This window comes from Lycium ferocissimum, chromosome 6 (genome assembly GCF_029784015.1).
Source record: "Lycium ferocissimum isolate CSIRO_LF1 chromosome 6, AGI_CSIRO_Lferr_CH_V1, whole genome shotgun sequence".
Classification (NCBI taxonomy): domain Eukaryota; kingdom Viridiplantae; phylum Streptophyta; class Magnoliopsida; order Solanales; family Solanaceae; genus Lycium; species Lycium ferocissimum.
In genome coordinates, this window is record NC_081347.1 from 8,655,464 (window position 1) to 8,673,121 (window position 17,658).

The 17,658-nt window shown below is 34.7% G+C and overlaps 2 protein-coding genes across 2 annotated transcripts; both read right to left on the reverse strand.

Moving 5' to 3' along the window:
* Positions 1-2,147: 2,147 nt before the first annotated feature.
* On the reverse strand, positions 2,148-7,549 carry LOC132059214 (uncharacterized). The gene is made up of 5 exons (XM_059451765.1): positions 7,315-7,549; positions 6,154-6,286; positions 3,603-3,847; positions 2,858-3,029; positions 2,148-2,672 (listed from the first exon to the last, which is right to left on the reverse strand). Exons 1-5 carry the CDS (start codon positions 7,434-7,436, stop codon positions 2,460-2,462), a joined length of 885 nt encoding a protein of 294 aa, XP_059307748.1. The 5' UTR covers positions 7,437-7,549; the 3' UTR covers positions 2,148-2,459.
* Positions 7,550-9,433: 1,884 nt separating this feature from the next.
* On the reverse strand, positions 9,434-15,014 carry LOC132059215 (iron-sulfur assembly protein IscA-like 1, mitochondrial). The gene is made up of 3 exons (XM_059451766.1): positions 14,858-15,014; positions 11,363-11,480; positions 9,434-9,872 (listed from the first exon to the last, which is right to left on the reverse strand). The coding sequence occupies exons 1-3, from the start codon at positions 14,997-14,999 to the stop codon at positions 9,761-9,763; spliced, it is 372 nt and encodes a 123-aa protein (XP_059307749.1). The 5' UTR covers positions 15,000-15,014; the 3' UTR covers positions 9,434-9,760.
* Between the last annotated feature and the right edge of the window lie 2,644 nt (positions 15,015-17,658).

Genomic DNA, 17,658 nt, shown 5'->3' on the forward strand with positions numbered 1-17,658 from the left:
GAAGCCGTAATCCGGAAATACTGGGGAGCTACCTCTTGGACAAACTTTATGTGTTCATTTATTTGTTATCTGTAAGTAACTTCTTTAATGTAACAGCACCAAATTGGTGCTCCGAAAAACAGTTCGAAGATTTGGATCTTGCAGCCTGCCTGTTATGTAACTTCCTCTTGGACAAACTTTATGTGTTCATTTATTTTTTTATCTGTAAGTAACTTCTTTAATGTAACGGCACGAAATTGGTGCTCCGAAAAACAATTCGAAGATTTGGATCTTGCAGCCTGCCTGTTATGTTTCATTGAATCCAGCAGCTCCAGATACGTCCAGAATCATATGCATTTGTTATTTTATACCGAAAGTTTGATGACTGTAAGCTTCTAAATTATACCAAAATCTGATGTTTTCTAATCCCTCCAAACGTCTATTGTTTAGTTCTGGCCATTTGGTCCATACAGACGTGTACTGAAATTGTCTTTACACAAGGCTTCGTTCTCTGCTCTGCGCAGTTTAGCACTGCCATTAACTTCTATTTCGATTTTTTACTTGCTATATTCTGGAGAAAGTGTAATATTTTGGCTTTGCCATTCTTTTCCTTGTTTTCAGTCTAAATGATGTTCTCTTAACTATTCAGGTTTTCATCCCTTAGCACTTCCTTCATCCTGCATCACTCCTGTAATGACGCTGAAGTTATATGCAACGCGAAGATGCTATATCATCTTGCTCCTTTCTATTTTGTTTTGACTTTAGCAGTTCTGTCCTGCAAATGCCTCTTTTCAATTGGTACTATTCTTGTTTTATGTTTGTATTTTTTCATTCCGTGTATGCTGCTGCTACACTTGCACGGTCACTAATTTCCGTTCACTTTGAGATTATGTATCGACGTGTTCGTGCCTGCTGTACGAGTATGAGGAGTTATTTTTCGTTCCTTTTTTGCAGTTGGAGTGGGTATTGATGGTTTCTCTGCATTAACTAGTGTTGTGAAGGTGAAGCAACTATGAACAATATTTTACTTAAGCACATCATTACTAGATTCAATCCTATGGAGTCCCTTAGGAATATGATACTCGATCCCGTATAAATGCATAGAAGGAAGTTAGTTTTGAAAACTTTGATCTCTGTTTGTGGCTACAAGTTCATGTAATGGTGAGTTATAGCCTGTTTGGTCAAGTTTTCAAAATCTGCTTATTTTGAAAAGTGTTTTTGTCAAAAGTGCTTTTCGAAAAAGTACTTTTGAAGAGTAACATGTCGTGTTTGACTAATTAATTTGAAAAGAACTTTTGTCGATACTACTGTCTACTAGTGCTTGGCTAATATTTCAAAAATGCTTTTTGGGAAAAGCTATTTTTAGCAAAGTAATCTCGCATAAAGTAATAGGATGTGTGGTAATTTGCCGTAGAAAAATCAACATTTGCTCAGCACAACTAATGCATCATTTAATTAGCCAATCAAAATTTGCAATTACATATATGTGCCGACAATATAAACATATTTATAATTAGGCCTTTTATAAGGTAATTAGAAGTAAATTCCTATGATAAGTATCAATTACTAACATGATAAGAATGATAATTAACCTGCTTAATAGATTAAATTACACTAATAATATTATGAAGATTCTTAATTTAAGACGAGGTATATTAAAATACATGACAAATGAAAAAGTAAATATTGCATAATGGAACATTTGCATTGAACATTTATAATTCAATTTAACATTAGAGTTATATACACCATTAAAGACGCATGAGAAACAATTTATGGTAGTAAATTTTTTTTAACTAAACCTCCAACTACTAATACATGATAATATAGTCAGCAGAACTATTTTCACTAATATGGGAAATCAAGTAATCTTTTATTGCATGTACACATCAACATGCATTGAGTTCGACTAGGTCGTCTTCTAATGGATATCATCTCCCATTACACTATAATGAAACAGGGAAAGAAATTAGGGTGTTTAGGATAATTAAAGAAAAATTCTGAAAAATGTTTTCTACAAAATAAGTCATTTTCTGGTGTTGGGTTGCTAGAAAATATTTTAGGGGAAAATGTCTTTCTGTACATTTATGTTGAAGTCAATTTCCTTTACAATTATCGCAACTCTACTTATAACATTGTTACAACCAATACTTAAGACATCACCCGTAAAAAGGAAGATGGAAATCATTATCAATATTAATAACTCAGAAATTTCATGAGAACGCTATCCAGTTTCTAATAGTATTATCAATCTTTAATAAATGTTTTTTGTTCGGGAAAATGTTTTCCGTTCTCCAACCAAACACCGGAAAATATTTTCGTGAAAATAGCTTCCTTCTTACCAAGCACACCCTTAAAAATTTTCAGCCAAAATATGAAGCTGTAGTCTAAAATCACCAGAAAACCCAAGTGGCACTTGTCATGGTAGAAGAACCTAAGCTTTACATAATGAGTCGATCGATAGCTTCTTTAAGCTCATCTTAATCCTTCAACACAGCACAATTTTGCGATAAACATGGTGGCGCTCTACCTGTTTCATTGGAGGGAAAAAGGTCTTCTACCTTCCGAAAAATGAAGCTTGCATTCGGAAGATGAAATCCCAAATTATATTCCTCGTCATTAAAACGTGTCTGATTCAATGTTGTCTTGTAACTGCTAGTGGCATACATAGGGTGACCCCTAGCAATTGATGCCTGCAATATGCAGAAAAGTCAGCATTAATGCAAAGGCAGATTGCAGAACTGATCATATGCAATTGAAAAATGGTTCTCCTATAGCTGTTTGTATGTTTCTTTATTTTTACTCTCCTTTTGAAACAAGCATTATAACCATTTAAAAAGGGAAGCTATACAGGAACTAGCACTATAGAAGAACTAACCACGTGATCTTTCCCCAATTCAAGAAGCCAAAATCTCCAATCTTTTAGTTCTTTGCCATCAACTTTGACAACTATGTTTTCCCAGTTTTCGTGATGAAATTCGACGGTGTCCAATTTGTAACCCACGCCGTCACCGATGGCTTTGACAAATGCTTCCTTCAAACTCCAATATCTGCATAAGTTGTCAGTGTAATAGTTCTACCATTCAGCGTGAATTTTGTTTCTCGGGGTGACAAAACCTGTCATTCAACTTGTCACAAAAAAGAGAAAAAAAAGGACGTTCCAATACCCTATTTTTTACTCCCTCTACATCATATTCATATTCCACTAGTTTGTTAAGTCGATCGTGAAAGTATGAATCGTTTTCTGAACAGATTATTTTTAGAGAAGTTCTCTTTATGTACCTTGTCAATAATGTTTTAACATAAAATATCTATGTTCTGTAACTTTTTCAAAAAATAAAATGTCACGCACAGTCAGTTAAGTCTTATCCAAAATTGAGACATCAAACTCTAATTAGCAATGGAAGAGAAAACAAGTGTACAGGCTCACACATGTTACTTTTTCTTGGGGTTTTCCTTCGACACTTATTACCAAACCAAACTCTCTGTGATCTCTGACTCAAGCATATAAGAAATCTTGGAAACGCACATAATTGTAGGAGTTTAAGGTTAATCAAGAATATAATACTTTCAGTAGTGGCAGGTACATTTGCAGTAAGTAAGGCCTATAAATAGATAGGTACCTATAAAACTCACTTAAAATCTGTCGAGAAGAGCCAGCATTGATTATGTTAAACCATTCCAGTCTTGAGAAGTATGATGAGAAGCTCCGAATGAATTCTTCCACTGATTCTTTCTCAGGAATGGTTTGAGCAACGATATCCAATCCCACAAGGCATATTGGTTCAGAAGCAATAGCCACAAAATCACCATGGTGTGATGCATTGAAGTTGAAATTTGGCAACTCCAAGTCCGGTTTGTCACATTCCTAGAAGAAGATGGGATTAACAATATTGCAAATGAGAAGATTTCGACTGCAAGCAACACCATGGCAGATAGCACAAAGAATATCCTCAAATTAAACAACCGATGTTAATCTGGCATCAAGAATGTAATTTCAAACATTCTAATTGGATAACAAACTAGAAAAATTTATGATTCTGAATCTGTATTCATGATGTAAACATGAAAAATATGAGAAAGCACCAGTAATTGGCAGAATTTCTGAAGACGAGTTATGTAAATGATGGTAAACCATATATAATACGAACAAAATAATAGATGAAGGTTCTTGAAAGTTGTAATTGTCTCATCTTCGTGGATTTTACGAAGTCCACTTCAGATAAGTTGGTTTTAGCTGGATATGCAAAAGGACAGCTGCATCCACTAATATGAGGGGGAAGATCTACAAAACAAACCGGTATATAAAATTCTTTTAGACCGAAATTCATCACTTGAATCCTTTCTCGGTGATAAATAAGTGGTGTTCAAATGGGAGAGAAGGACGAGACTTGGCCAAGAGACAACTTTTTTCATGGCTGCTGAAGCGGGGCCAAAAAGAAGAGAGAGAACAATTCGAAGGATATTATGGGAAGTATGTGTCGCGAGAAACTAATTAATCAATTAAGCACAAAAGGAGATTTTGCATTTACCAACCAGAAAAGGTTTAACATCATGTTCTTCACATATCATATTCCAAGTACCTGCTTGTGCAAGTAGTCTAGTGGATAATAGACCTTTATAGTTCATTGGTGTTCTAACATAGTGTCTAGCACCTATGGTGTCTCAGTATGGAGGACAATTAGAAATCTACGGACTAAGCTGGCTGGAAGTGTTCTCTACAGGGTGGGGAATGGTACCAAGATCCTTTTTTGGAAAGAGAAATTGATTGGACATGAGCCTCTGATGAACTCATTTCCAGATTTGTTTTCTTTTTGCAGCAATTCAGAAGCATCAGCAGCTGACACTTGGTTCCGTCAAGGTTGGAATCTTACATTCAGAAGAAACTTGAATGACTAGGAAGTGGGTAGAGTTGCTGAGTTAATACGACAGCTAAGTGGATTTAAAGGCATTTCTACAGAATCAGACACAATAAGATGGAAGTATGATAGCGATGGAAAGTTCTCTGTGAGCAGGCTATATAGAAAGGAAGTGGTGGAACAACCAGGGGGTATATCAGGTCCATGGAAACAGATTTGGGAAGTATAAAGTCCCAACTAAGGTAAAGTGTTTCACTTGGTTGGTGGCTAGAAGAGCATGCCTCACTCATGAAAAATTAAAAAGAAGAGGATTTGAGATTGCTTCTAGATGTTTCCTTTGCAAGGAGACTGAGGAAACCAACAGCCACCTGTTTCTCAATTGCAAAGTTACAACACAGCTATGGTCACTATTCCTTAGCATGTCTCAAACTAAGTGGATAATGCCAGAACACACTGCAGACCTACTCAGTTGCTGGATAAGGAGAGGAGGAAGCAAAAGCCAAAAGAAATGGTGGAAGATAATACCACCTTGCATATGGTGGTCAATTTGGAGAGAAAGAAACAACAGATGTTTTGAGAATACTTCTAGTTCAATCCAGAAAATCAAAGAGAATTGTGTCAATATTTTTTTCTTTTGGTGTAAAGAGCAAGGTTTAGAAGAAGCTGAACAGTAAGTAGATTTTTTATGTTATCTATAGTTATTTTAGTTTTCTCTTGTGGTTTTGGGCCGATATTTTTGGAGGTCTCCAACATGTCCTTAATGCTGAGGAATACAACATTACTATTCTCCAAAAAAAAAAAAAAAGACCTTTATAGAACACTTTTCTAGTATAAGACTACTGCAAATCATTCCTATCTTTATAGCGAGATTCCAGCCAAGGACAAGTCATTTTCCCCCCTTTTCAATCTTCGACTCTTCTGGAACACTTGGAAGAATGCGAGAATCCAGCTGGTTAATGATAAAACACACACTTCTAAGATACTCCCTACTTTTCAATTTGTTAGTCTTAGTTTGACTCAACATGGAGTTCAAGAAAATGAAGAAACTTTTGAATTTTGTGGTCTTAAACTAAATATGTGTGTGATGTACCACAATGCCATTTGAATCTTGTGGTCTTAAATATGCCATGTAGGATGTTAGGTGTAAGGAGTTACCAAATATAGAAAGTGGCATTGTTTTTTAAACAGACTAAAAAGGAAAGTAAGACAAACAAATTGAAACAGAGGGAGTACTACTATAAGCAAACAGCAAAAACATAATTTCAACAAACAATGAGAACTAAAAGCAAGTGCATATTCAGCATTATAAATATACCAGGTATGGTTTTCCCTCAGCAGTTCGCCTGATGAAGATTTCATTATATGGAATCCCCAAGACCTGATGTATTAGTGCATACTGCAACAATCTGCTCACAAGAGCCCGTTTTTGATCTTCCATTTTAAAGAACCTAATCAGTGAATTACAAACCCACTCAAGTTTTTACAAAGGGGTAATTTAGATAACCAAATTTCTCAACAAGCTTTTTAGACAACCATATAGAACTAAGCAGGTATAAAAGTGCCAATTCAAATTTGCTTTGGATAGACATTTCTTAGCAATCAAGAAACAAAAGATTGCAGAATAAACTTGACGATGAAACCTTTACTTGAAATACAAGGTACATATTCACAATTTATAGAATTAAGGCAATCCCGTTGAATTAGCTGAGGTGTGTAGAAACCACATTTATAAAGAGAAAAAAAAAGAATTAAGGCAAGTCTAACAAAGTGTATATTCACAATTTGCTTCAATAAACAGTTTTTTATGCAATTAAGAAAAAAAAAAAAAAAAAAAAAAACAGTACGAGATAACCTTAAAGATGAAAGCTTTACTTGAAACACATCAATTTAGCACTTCAAATAAAAGTAAGATCCATGGACACTTTAAGTTATCAAGAATCAAAGTAGTACTGAATAACTTAAAGATGAAAGCTTTACATGATATACATAAATTTCTAGCATTTCATATGCAATCCATGGATACTCTATGCAATCAAGAACCAAAGTAGTACTCCCTCTGTCCCAATTTATGTGACACTCTTCACTTCCCGAGATTCAAACTCCATGAACTTTGAACAACATTTTAAGATGTATTTTTTCACCATATTGATATCAGAATAGTTGCAACTTATAGTACTTATTATCACGTAGTTTTCAAATATATAAATTTTAAACTTAAAATATTGAGTCAATCTAATCCCATTTCGCTTCAAAGTTTATTCAAGTTGACTCTCGGAAAGCGAAAAGCTTCAATGGAGAGAGTACAGAATGAACTTAAAGATGAAAGCTTTTACATGATATACATAAATTTTTAGCATTTCATATAAAATCCATGGACAATTTATGCAATCAAGAATCAAAAGTAGTATAGAATAAAGTTAAAGATGAAAACTTGACATGGTATACATAAAGTATTAGTGGGAAGATGCAAGAAAACCTGGTAATGGAGGAGTGCTCATGTTTGGGAAGAAAGGACATAGCAAAAGAGAAGTAAAGGGGAGAAGGGTTCCATTCAGATATGTCAACTATCCATCTCTGCAAACCCTTCTCAATTTCCATTTACAAAGTTTACAGAGAAAAAAAACTGTAACTGTTTCTTGTTTCTTCTCTTGTTATTGTTGCCTCCCAGTTCCTTCACTTGTTTTAGGTTCATTGTCAGAAAATAGAGGTGATTTACAAGAATGACCTCCAAAATGGGTGTTTTTCAACTTTTGGTCCCACTTTATATATATATATATATATAGGGGTTAGAGGAAGGAGAAATGAGGAAGGAATTATAACATGGGGATTCGAGAAATTGCAATATGGGAATTCGAATCCTCACCAACAAGGTGAAAATTCAGGTAGTAAAAAAGTTGTGGCTATAAATTGGTTTTACCCCTATGAGGCAAAAGTTCATGATATTTCAATAAGCTAGAGATAAAGAACCTGTTCAGCTAATCACAAGTTGTGTCTTACAGGTAAAACATTACACGTGTTGTTCAATTGTTCGCAAAAAATCTACAAATTTGCAATCCCGACAAACCTTTTTGATATTCCTTCTTGCATCACAATCTAATTATTGTAATAATTCTTCTAAATGAAATTTGTGATTAAGTGATTGTTTGATGATGGATAAGGAATATTCATATTTAGCCAAGCAACTGAGCTATTATGATTTCCCATAAAGAGTCATTCTTATAATCAATAACTTGGATTTTTCCAACATTAATTTAACAACATACATTTTCAGTTAAAAATAAGGTGCAGAATATTATTTTGTGAATAAAGATAATTTAAGTCTAGACGTTTTCAGTAAACTTAAAACGGTTAATTCACACAAATGTTAAAAGTGAGGACAAGATTTAAATACCGGCTCAAAATATCTTTTTGTGCAAAGTACCCTTGATTATCATTTGTCTCTTTAGTAAAAGAATTTTTTTTTTCTCCTTCCATCATTTGATGTGACATTAAGTATGGAGTTTAAAATATTACTACTAGTGTGAATTGGAGGACACATGGAGGTAGAAAAGAAATTATTAAAGCAAAACCTTGTTAATGGTGCAGTTGGATTGTGTAAGGGTCACTTCCACATAATCTACAAATAATTTGCCTGCCAATTTTTTTGGCTTTGGCAGTCTTGAATTAGGTGGCCAAAACGGATTAGCAGAAGCAACAACAAAATAATTAAAGACCATGAGAATGTCCAAGAACTAGTTAGATAGGAAATTAACTATCTGTCGTGACTTTTTACATAGTTAAACAAACCAACATTTTACCCATCACGGCAAAATGACATCTTTTGTTTGGATCAATCTATCAATCGTCACGAAAGATACAACTAACCACCAACAAAATCCTTGATTTTTTTTTTTTCTCTTATACTTTCTCGTTTAGCAGAAATTCTTGTCGTTTCTGTTGTCTTTATGTTCAGTTTTGAATCTTCACATGCTATAAATAGTTGCACTTCTCACTCATTCAACCTTCAAGAACTTTTTGGAGAACATCATGAAGTACGTGAAGCTTTACAAATTCCATGGTAGCCAAGAAGATGAGTTGTCAACTGGTAATAGTCATAGCAGCAGTCAGAAGAATGAGTTAGCAGATCATGACAAGCAGAAGGTGAAAAGATTCAAAGTAGCCATGCAGAGAGTGATTTTAAAATTTGAGTCCAAAAAAATCTCAAATGGAAAATCGGAATAGAGGGGAGAAATAGAAAGCTAGTCAATTCTGTGTTACCATCTCGTCTGAAAAAGTTTAAACCGTAAGAAAATGTGCACATTTATTAACGTAATTATGTCCATAAATTCACTCCATTATCTGGTACATATTGTTCATTTGTACCGGTTTCATGCTTTATTATGGTTGTAATGCATCTTTTATCCAGTCAATTATATATATTTAGCTTTGCACACAGGCAAAACACATCAAGAAAGTGTGACGAGAGCCAAAAGAATGTTCATTTTGTTGTGAATCTACTAGTGACTATTCAGCTAATTCAACTATCAGTAACTTATAGTCTTAATGATATCAGTATCACATGTGCAGATTGAAGCAAAGCAAGTGAAAAACTAAACTAGCATCATAAACTGAAATGAATTTCCTTCACTAACTTCTTCATGCAAACAGAAACAATTTTAACTCCCAAATACTAACAACACCGCGAAAAAGGAAATCTTATTCTGTACAACAGCCATTGCGGTAAGTGATACACAGATCCACTCAAATTATTGGGGTGAAGAGCAACGTTACAGGATGTACAGAAGAAAAGAAGATTTAAAAAAAGGAAGAAAAAGTAACAAAACCTTCTGTTTCTGACAATTAACTCATCGATTTGTTATTCCAGACAATATACTCACACTTCTAAGTATATATATAACATACATACTAGTAGCATAAAGCTATCAGCTTGATTTGCCACGCAGCTTAGCAGCTTCTGAGCTGGTTGTCGTCATGAAAGATTCTCCACAACCGCATTGTCCAGTTGCATTTGGATTGATAAATATAAACTCTGATCTGCTTATGATAACAAAAATGTCAGATTATAGCATCTAATGATGTTTATGAGACACATATAAAGATTACCCAGGTTTGTGAACAGCATATATTGGAATGTAAATGGGTGCTGCAAGTTAGTGCCAGTAGAATTTAAGCAGCTAGCCAGCTAAGCACGGCGGATTAGTTTCACGAGGACAAAGATGACAATGAAATAGAAGCAGAAGAACTATATTTTTGACTGCTTATCCGGAGTTTGTTCAACTTGGAATTTTACTTTAGAATATAAGTGGGATTGTGGCTTCAGCCTTCTTCTTTGGTAGATGTTAAGTTACATAGGAATATAATTGAATGAAAAGCTGCAAAAGACAGAATGCCATCACTAGCCAAAATTACATCTTTTACAACACTAGGGACTGAATCCTATGACCAACATATGAATTGACCATCACAATAAAACAGTAGCCAACCATGAGCAATTCTATTACAAAGTCGAGCCCCAGATAAACAAGTTCATCTCTGCCAGAAGAACAGAATAACATTAGAAGCTTGCTGTTTCTTCTATTTTTTAAAATCAAAATTCAAAGCTCATATTCTTCTTGTTCTAAATTGCTTGGAAACGAAGCAATGGGATCAAGGGTGTTTAATCTGCCATGGCAATAAAAGAGAAAGCATATGTTGCTCGGCTAGGGGTATCAAAATGGGAGACACGAGGAGGCCATAATGTGGGCATCCACTATCCAATCAACTGTTCTGATAACCATCAAAATAATTTATCTGAGGAAACAAGGGCATTAATTTACTGGGACATGAATCATGGGTGAAGTCTGTATCATTAGAAAGAATATTTTCTTATACTCATCCAGAGGAATCACAGATAGTGATAAGAGAGAAAGTAAAGAAGGTACATTGCATATTTGTATTAAAAGAATGAGACTTCAAATGCCAAAAAAAAGATTGCACATGACAAGGAAAAGAGAATCAGATGGTGTAATTGCTACTCTGTTACACCTTATACTTCTTTGAAGTGAGAGTCCTAAAAGGACATGATAGGCTAGTTTAGAGAATGAAACAACACAAGTCGAAAAGGTTATAGGGGCAAAATACTACTACATCTAAGTCAACTTCAATAAATAAAGCAACTGAAAGCTTCAGCAGAATAACAAAAAGGAGCTCATCTCTGCAGGGAAAAAGAAAAGACTGCGGGCTCAGTTCAGCCTATTGAACATCAAACTTATGTAATAATCATACTGAGAAAATAAAAATTAACTTGCATTAATATTAGCTTATAGAGATACTTAATGACGCGACATGAGACAGTACAGGAAAATTAAACTTGCTTTAATTTTAGCTTATACTTAAGTGATACTTAATCTTGTGATTTGACAGCTCTAAGAATAAGCTTATAAGATTGATCACTAGAAAAGGTTACAAATGCAACAGTAGGAGCCATGAATAGAAGACAAATTGACTATACTAGTAGAATATAATGCGGAAATACCATCTTATACCTGAGTTTATCATCGACAAAATCCATCTCGGTACCTAGGACGTGCATAAGAGCCTTTGGATCGATCAGTATCTTCACTCCCTTGTCCTCAACCAACTCATCAAATTTTCCTTTATCGTCTGTACAAGCAAGGTCATTTTGGAAATCAATGGCACGTGAGAGAAGAAATTCACAGGTAGTTTACTTTTCTTTGAGAAATTTCAAAGACTGTTTACTTTTTCTTTAAGAAATTTCACAGAAGGTACACCAGTTATTAAGCTATAGATTAGGCAAGCTCTAAAGGTAATTAATTATGATTAGTCGGCAGAATAATCTGTAGGGACACGCTTGCACAAATCGGTAGAACTAGCTCTGTGCAGATGCTTTTAGCAGGGTATTTAAACTTTGAGCACAAAATAATTGGAGACTATTTGTGTGAACTCCATTAAACCTTCTATGTGCTTTCACGCACGCATATGATGAGTGACACACACGACTGATTTCACTCGGAATGGACAACCTAACAACAACATACCCAGTATAATCCCACCAGGAGGGGTCCGGGAAAGGACTTGTGAGGAACTTTAAACTATCAGTAGACCAATCATACATTACATGCAGCTCAAAATTCAAATTATCACAGAGATGGATAAGACATTTTTTTTTTTGATATGATAACCGAAAAATACTCGACGGCTAATGGCACAAGGTTCAAAACTGGATGGATAATGGGCCTGCCGCTACTCTTTTCCATCTAAATAGCAGGCTTTTGTCTGCGACAGGGTTCGAACCCGGACGTGTGCCTAACCCATACATCACGCGTTACGCTCTTACCACTAGACCAAAACCTTGGTGGCGGATGCAAGACATTTCTTATTCAGCAGATGCAGATAATTAGCAGTTAGCACAGTGTAAAAGAGAATCTGGGAGGACGGCAAAAGAGTTTGGAATATGGTATTCATTTTCCCAACCAGTCTTTTTGGATCAATGTTCATTTAGAAAACCAAAGTCATCAGTCCATAATGTCAGGCAACATTCACGCAGAAGTCTTAGATTACGCAAATGAGCAAGCCGAGAGAGGATACATTTCATCACTCTTGGTGACTCTATATTGTTTAATAGAACAAGGCAAATACTCCCTCCTCCCCGTTTGTTTTTTAAACCATTTAACTGGACATCACGTTTGAGATGTTAATTTCACTTGTGCACTTATAAATAGTAGGTATCGTCGAGTTCGACATGGAGGATATCACATCAAAGTTAAAAGAGATACATTGTTATATGAATTTGAATTCTTGAAAATTAGTGCAAGTTGTACAAACAATATATTATTTGTGGAATGGTAACCTCCCAAAATGGAGAGGGAGTTATATAAGTTGGGGCAGGGGGGTAGAATTTGAATTCTTGTGCAGTAAAAGATATTTAAGCTACGAAAGCAAAAAAAAAGCTTCAATGGCATTATTGCTTTCATATTAGCAAGCAACTTCAAATGACCTTAAAACCAAAAAGATCAACAAGTAAGAAAAAGTAATTCAAACCAGAAATGCTCAAATGTTTCTCTCTACCCCAATACCATTTCTTCCCCTCCTTCGTCTCTCATGCTCTTTATCAATAACTATTTTCATTTTTCTTTTTTAATTTTTCCCAAAGACAGTTACAAAGTACCGACAGCGCAAAGAGCAAAACAACACATCCAAAATTGTTAACAGTAAACAATTTTTTTCCAACACAAATAACAGTATATAAATCTTTCCTAAACAGATTCACCTTTCCCAGCCTCTTCTACAACCCCTACCCTACCATGGCGGCAGGGGGAGAGCTACAAGCCTGTCTATGGGTTCAAAAGAACCCAATAGCTTCTTTCCAGAATCTTTACTTGTGTTTAAAAATCCACTTATGTGTAACATCTTAGATCTATAAATTGACTCATCTCCATAAAGGAGCCGAATGAAGCCAAAATGTCATGTTCGGTTATGAATTAGAGACGTTAAAAATAATGAATCGTAGTCGATTATAACCCCTTAAATCTTACTGCACTGACCCCTAATTGAATCGTTTGGGATTCAGAACTGGAAGAAATTGTTTTATCTCGTAATAGTGCTCAAATTGGTATATCACCAAATCATGTCCCTATTACCACAGCTGTAGATATATTTCATCCAGAATCCAGTAAACTGTCAATAACCATGGTGTTTGGGCTAACTTGCACGCAGCTCAACTAATTCCACGGGATACCTGCCACCTTCCACCAACAACAGATACTAGGTAACCCTTAGAGGTGTCAAATGGGCAGGTTGGGCTGAAATTGGCCCAATCAAAATGGGCTGAGGTAATAAATGGGTTGCGCTACCATTGGCCCAAAAGTTACTTGGGCTGAAGTGGGCTAAAAAGGGCTTCGTCATGACCCGCCCAACTTGACCCAGTTGTTTTGAAGGGTCTATTTTCTAAAAAAATAAATTTCGTGGAAATTTTTTTCTAGAAATACATTTTTCGAGAAAAATATTTTCGCAAATTTTTAGTGAAAAATATTTTCTATCAAAATATTTTCCTCCATATCAAACACACCACAAATTTATAAGATACATGATACAAGAAAAGTGAATACATAGAAAAAAATAAAGTAAATCTCCAGTAATAAATTCAAATTTAAGTAAATCTTAAAAATGGGCTAGTATTGCGCTAAGTTGGAGATTACTTCAAAATGGGGCTATGTTGGGTGGGGCTAAAATCAGCCCAATATAAAATTATCTTGAGCTCAACCAATAAAATTTTAAGCGGATTGGGCGGGCCATCATCTTTCGTGGCATATTTGACACCGCTAGTAACTCTGTCCACCAAGGCTAGGACGGATGAGAAGAAAATCACCTACTGTTTTTTGTCTCAGCTGAGATTTAAACCTGACCAATGGGTGCAGGCTTCATCGAAAGGCTCTCCGCCTCGTGGCATTATTGGGTTCGCTTGCAAACAACACTTCTCCTCTCACCTATTCCTTTCCGTTAACTATTGAGATATATCCCAGTTCGTTAATCAATAGAAGATACCCACGGGATACTTCCTTTCTACACAGGAACGGAACGAGTTGACCAGACCATTCAACATCCGAAGGACTCGTAATGTTCGACAGTATTCCTGCCATACCAGAATTCCTATTATTTATAGCTAGAAGCAAACAAGATGAGGTCGCTCTGCTTCGTAGACAAGGCTCGTTCCGTACTTGGTTCTCAACCCAGTAAAACTGTCTTTTTAAAATTTTAGAATTCATAACTCAAAATGATTTGGTCTCCGCCTCTGCATAGCGGTGGGTGATACGCTTTCTATATTTAAACTCATCATGGATCATTATAATTAATTTACTTCTAAGCTGCTTGTAATCTAAAGCAAATGGCCTCCAAAATCCACGTTTAGGATCAAATTGTACATTTCAAACTCACACAGATTTTTTTTTTTTTTTTTTCATAAAGCACGATTGTTGGTGAAAAATACAACAAATTAGAGTGATATAAGGGGAAAACTTTACCAGCATAATTGAGGGTATAAGATAAGCCGTTACAACCGCGAGATTTAACACCAAGTTTGAGAAAAGAACGTTGACGTTGCTCTAACAGTTGCCGTACTCTCGAAGCTGCAGCTTCCGTTAAGGTTAACACTTGCTTTCTCATTTTTTTTGAAATAGATGGTGGCCTTCATTTGCAATATATGCATTTGTATTTGACCCGATTGGATGAAATGGATCATTGGGCCTTCATTATGGGCTAATATTGGGTCATTTGCACTTTTGTCCTGTTTTGTGACAAGCCAACAATTTTTTCGCCCGGACTTAAGTTTGTTTTGAAGGGAATTACATCACATAACTAACTCTGCAAGTATATATTTAGATTTATTTTTATATTTTAGATTAATTATATATTTTTATAACTAAAAGTAATATGTTAAATACAATTAATAGCTATATATATATATATATTATATATATATATATACGATCATCACATTATTCACTTCCAACCCAACCCTCCCATCTCTCTCTCTCTAACTTCTGAAAATAGAGACAAAAACTAAATGGTAATGCCTTTCTAGAGGAACATTTTCATAACTCCACATCGCCAAACCACATGTTTGCCAGAATACCTTTCTGGAAAATTTTCAAGTATTTGTCGTCTTCTCCGTCTAGATCACAAGAAAAGCGATGGTGGTCTTCTTCTCTGTCTTCTCGATTTGCTACGGATCCGAGCAAAAAAAAGCAAGTTTTGAAGAAATTGCACGTTTTGCCCTCCAAATGATTTGGTCTTTAATATTTTCTGTTCAAATAGGCTGGTCTTTAACTTTAGGCCTTTAGAACTAACATGTAGCGGTGTATTCATTAATTTTTGCCGGATCTGGAAACATTTTCCGGTGCCGGATCTGGGAAAATAATGTTTCTTTATGAATGTATTCAATAATTTTTTAGCATACAATCCAGTGTATTCATTAATTTTTTAGCATACAATCCAGTGTTTGGGGTGTATTTTATTTCTTGTATTTAGTATTTGAGTGTATCCGTTAAATTTTAGTGCAAAATTGTGTTTGGGGTGTATTTTATTTCTTGTATTTTGAAGGATATTTTTTTTTATACAACCGATTTTAAATATAATAAAGTGAATACAGTGTAAAAATAGCTACAAATGAATACAGTTGAGTTGAATACAACTTAATTGAATAAATCTGACTTTCGAATTTTGAATACAACCGATTTTTGAATACAATCTCTACCATGTAATTGTATCATTTTTTTTTTTAGTTTTGTAGCTATCAAATGTAACTAGCTAAAATGTAGCTATGCCCAATTTAAAACCCCTAAATGTTAGTCATTTATGTAAAATTTTCTTATATTTTCGTATTATAATATCTCACAAGTTATGCTCCGCATCCTTAAAGAACTTATGCCCTGCTAGAAATAAGTTTGATTTTGAAGGGTAAAAATTAAAGTTCATCCCATTTAAAGGGAAAACTGTGCAATTTCTTTTTTATTTTTTTTATTTTTCTTGCAACTTATAGATTTTTAGACTACGGTCTAAAAATTTCTTATAGGAAAACGTTAAGTCACTAGCTAAATTTTTTTGACTTTAGACGACACTCTAATATTTTATCAGTCCCAAGCATTGCATTACATTTGTCTAACTTCTGAAAATAGAGATAAAAACTAAATGGTGATATGATAGAGGAACATTTTCATAAATAAGCATATCAATTAACATGTTTGCCAGAATACCTTCATAGGTGGAAAATTTTCAAAAATTCCTCAGCTTCACCGGCTTGCAGTATAATCACAAGAAAAAGAAGATGGTGGTCTTCATTTGGGAAAAAACTTGCCCGCATTGGGTGTTTACACCCGAGCAATAAACAAATGACACATGTAAATTTATTTAACTGCAATTATTTATACTTAACCATAGTTAACAACCATATATTTTGCACATACCTTAATTATATAAAATAGAATTGTAATAACTTAACAATCTTGCAAATCTCAACTATTAACATCAACAATTGCAACCATCTGTAATTCTTTGCTTAAGTAGATTAGCTTCTTTGATTATTCATGTTGCTCAGCTTTCAGAGCTATTGTTTTTTATATCCTGTTCACGAGCTTTGTCTTTGGAAGTCAACTAACTTTTTCAGCCAAATTTCATTTTTAACATCTCACCATGTAAGATGAGATTCCTCCTACTCTCAAACAATACTAGGTATAACTTTGAAAAAATATATAACCATTTTAACCTTATAAAAAAATACTTACCTTTATATACCCTCCATATCATACATCTAAAGATTAACAGAGCAAAATACCATCATCTTTTATGAAAGATTACCATGAAGAAGTATAAGAAATTAAATAAAGAAGGTGTTCAGGAAATTAAAGAAAGAAATGGCAACCTTAAGTCTTTCTACGTTTGATAGCTAGTAATAGTATGACTTACTTCCTTTTAGGTTGATTAGCATTTACTGTCTTTTTTAAATTTTCTTTATTAATCAAGACTCATAATAAACTTTCGTTTGTCTTCTATGATTAACTTAACTACATTGGGTGTAAACACTCGGTGCCGGTAAATTTTCCTCTACGGGGCGGGGTGTGGAAAGCACTATAAGTTAGTTGACTTCTCGACCAAAGGGGGTCTAGCTCAACCTCCAAGTAGGAATAGATTCTATGAGTCGTGATCCAGTGTTGATAGGGGGCATTTCTAGCATTGAAAATCCCTATTCTTATTGAATAGTTCAAATAACTAGTTGCTTCTTAAACAACCTATATCCTCCACACTTAATCAGCATTTGATAGATTAT

Excerpts from the sequence above, each read along its gene's own strand:
- LOC132059214 (XM_059451765.1), bottom strand. The coding sequence starts at position 7,436 with ATGGAAATTGAGAAGGGTTTGCAGAGATGGATAGTTGACATATCTGAA. Across the intron at positions 3,030-3,602 it reads ATTTTAAGTGAGTTTTATAG|ATATTGGAGTTTGAAGGAAG; the intron begins GTACCTATCTAT and ends CAACTTATGCAG. Across the intron at positions 2,673-2,857 it reads AATTGGGGAAAGATCACGTG|GCATCAATTGCTAGGGGTCA; the intron begins GTTAGTTCTTCT and ends TGCATATTGCAG.
- LOC132059215 (XM_059451766.1), bottom strand. The coding sequence starts at position 14,999 with ATGAGAAAGCAAGTGTTAACCTTAACGGAAGCTGCAGCTTCGAGAGTA. Across the intron at positions 11,481-14,857 it reads TTATACCCTCAATTATGCTG|ACGATAAAGGAAAATTTGAT; the intron begins GTAAAGTTTTCC and ends TTGCTTGTACAG. Across the intron at positions 9,873-11,362 it reads TTTGTCGATGATAAACTCAG|ATCAGAGTTTATATTTATCA; the intron begins GTATAAGATGGT and ends TATCATAAGCAG.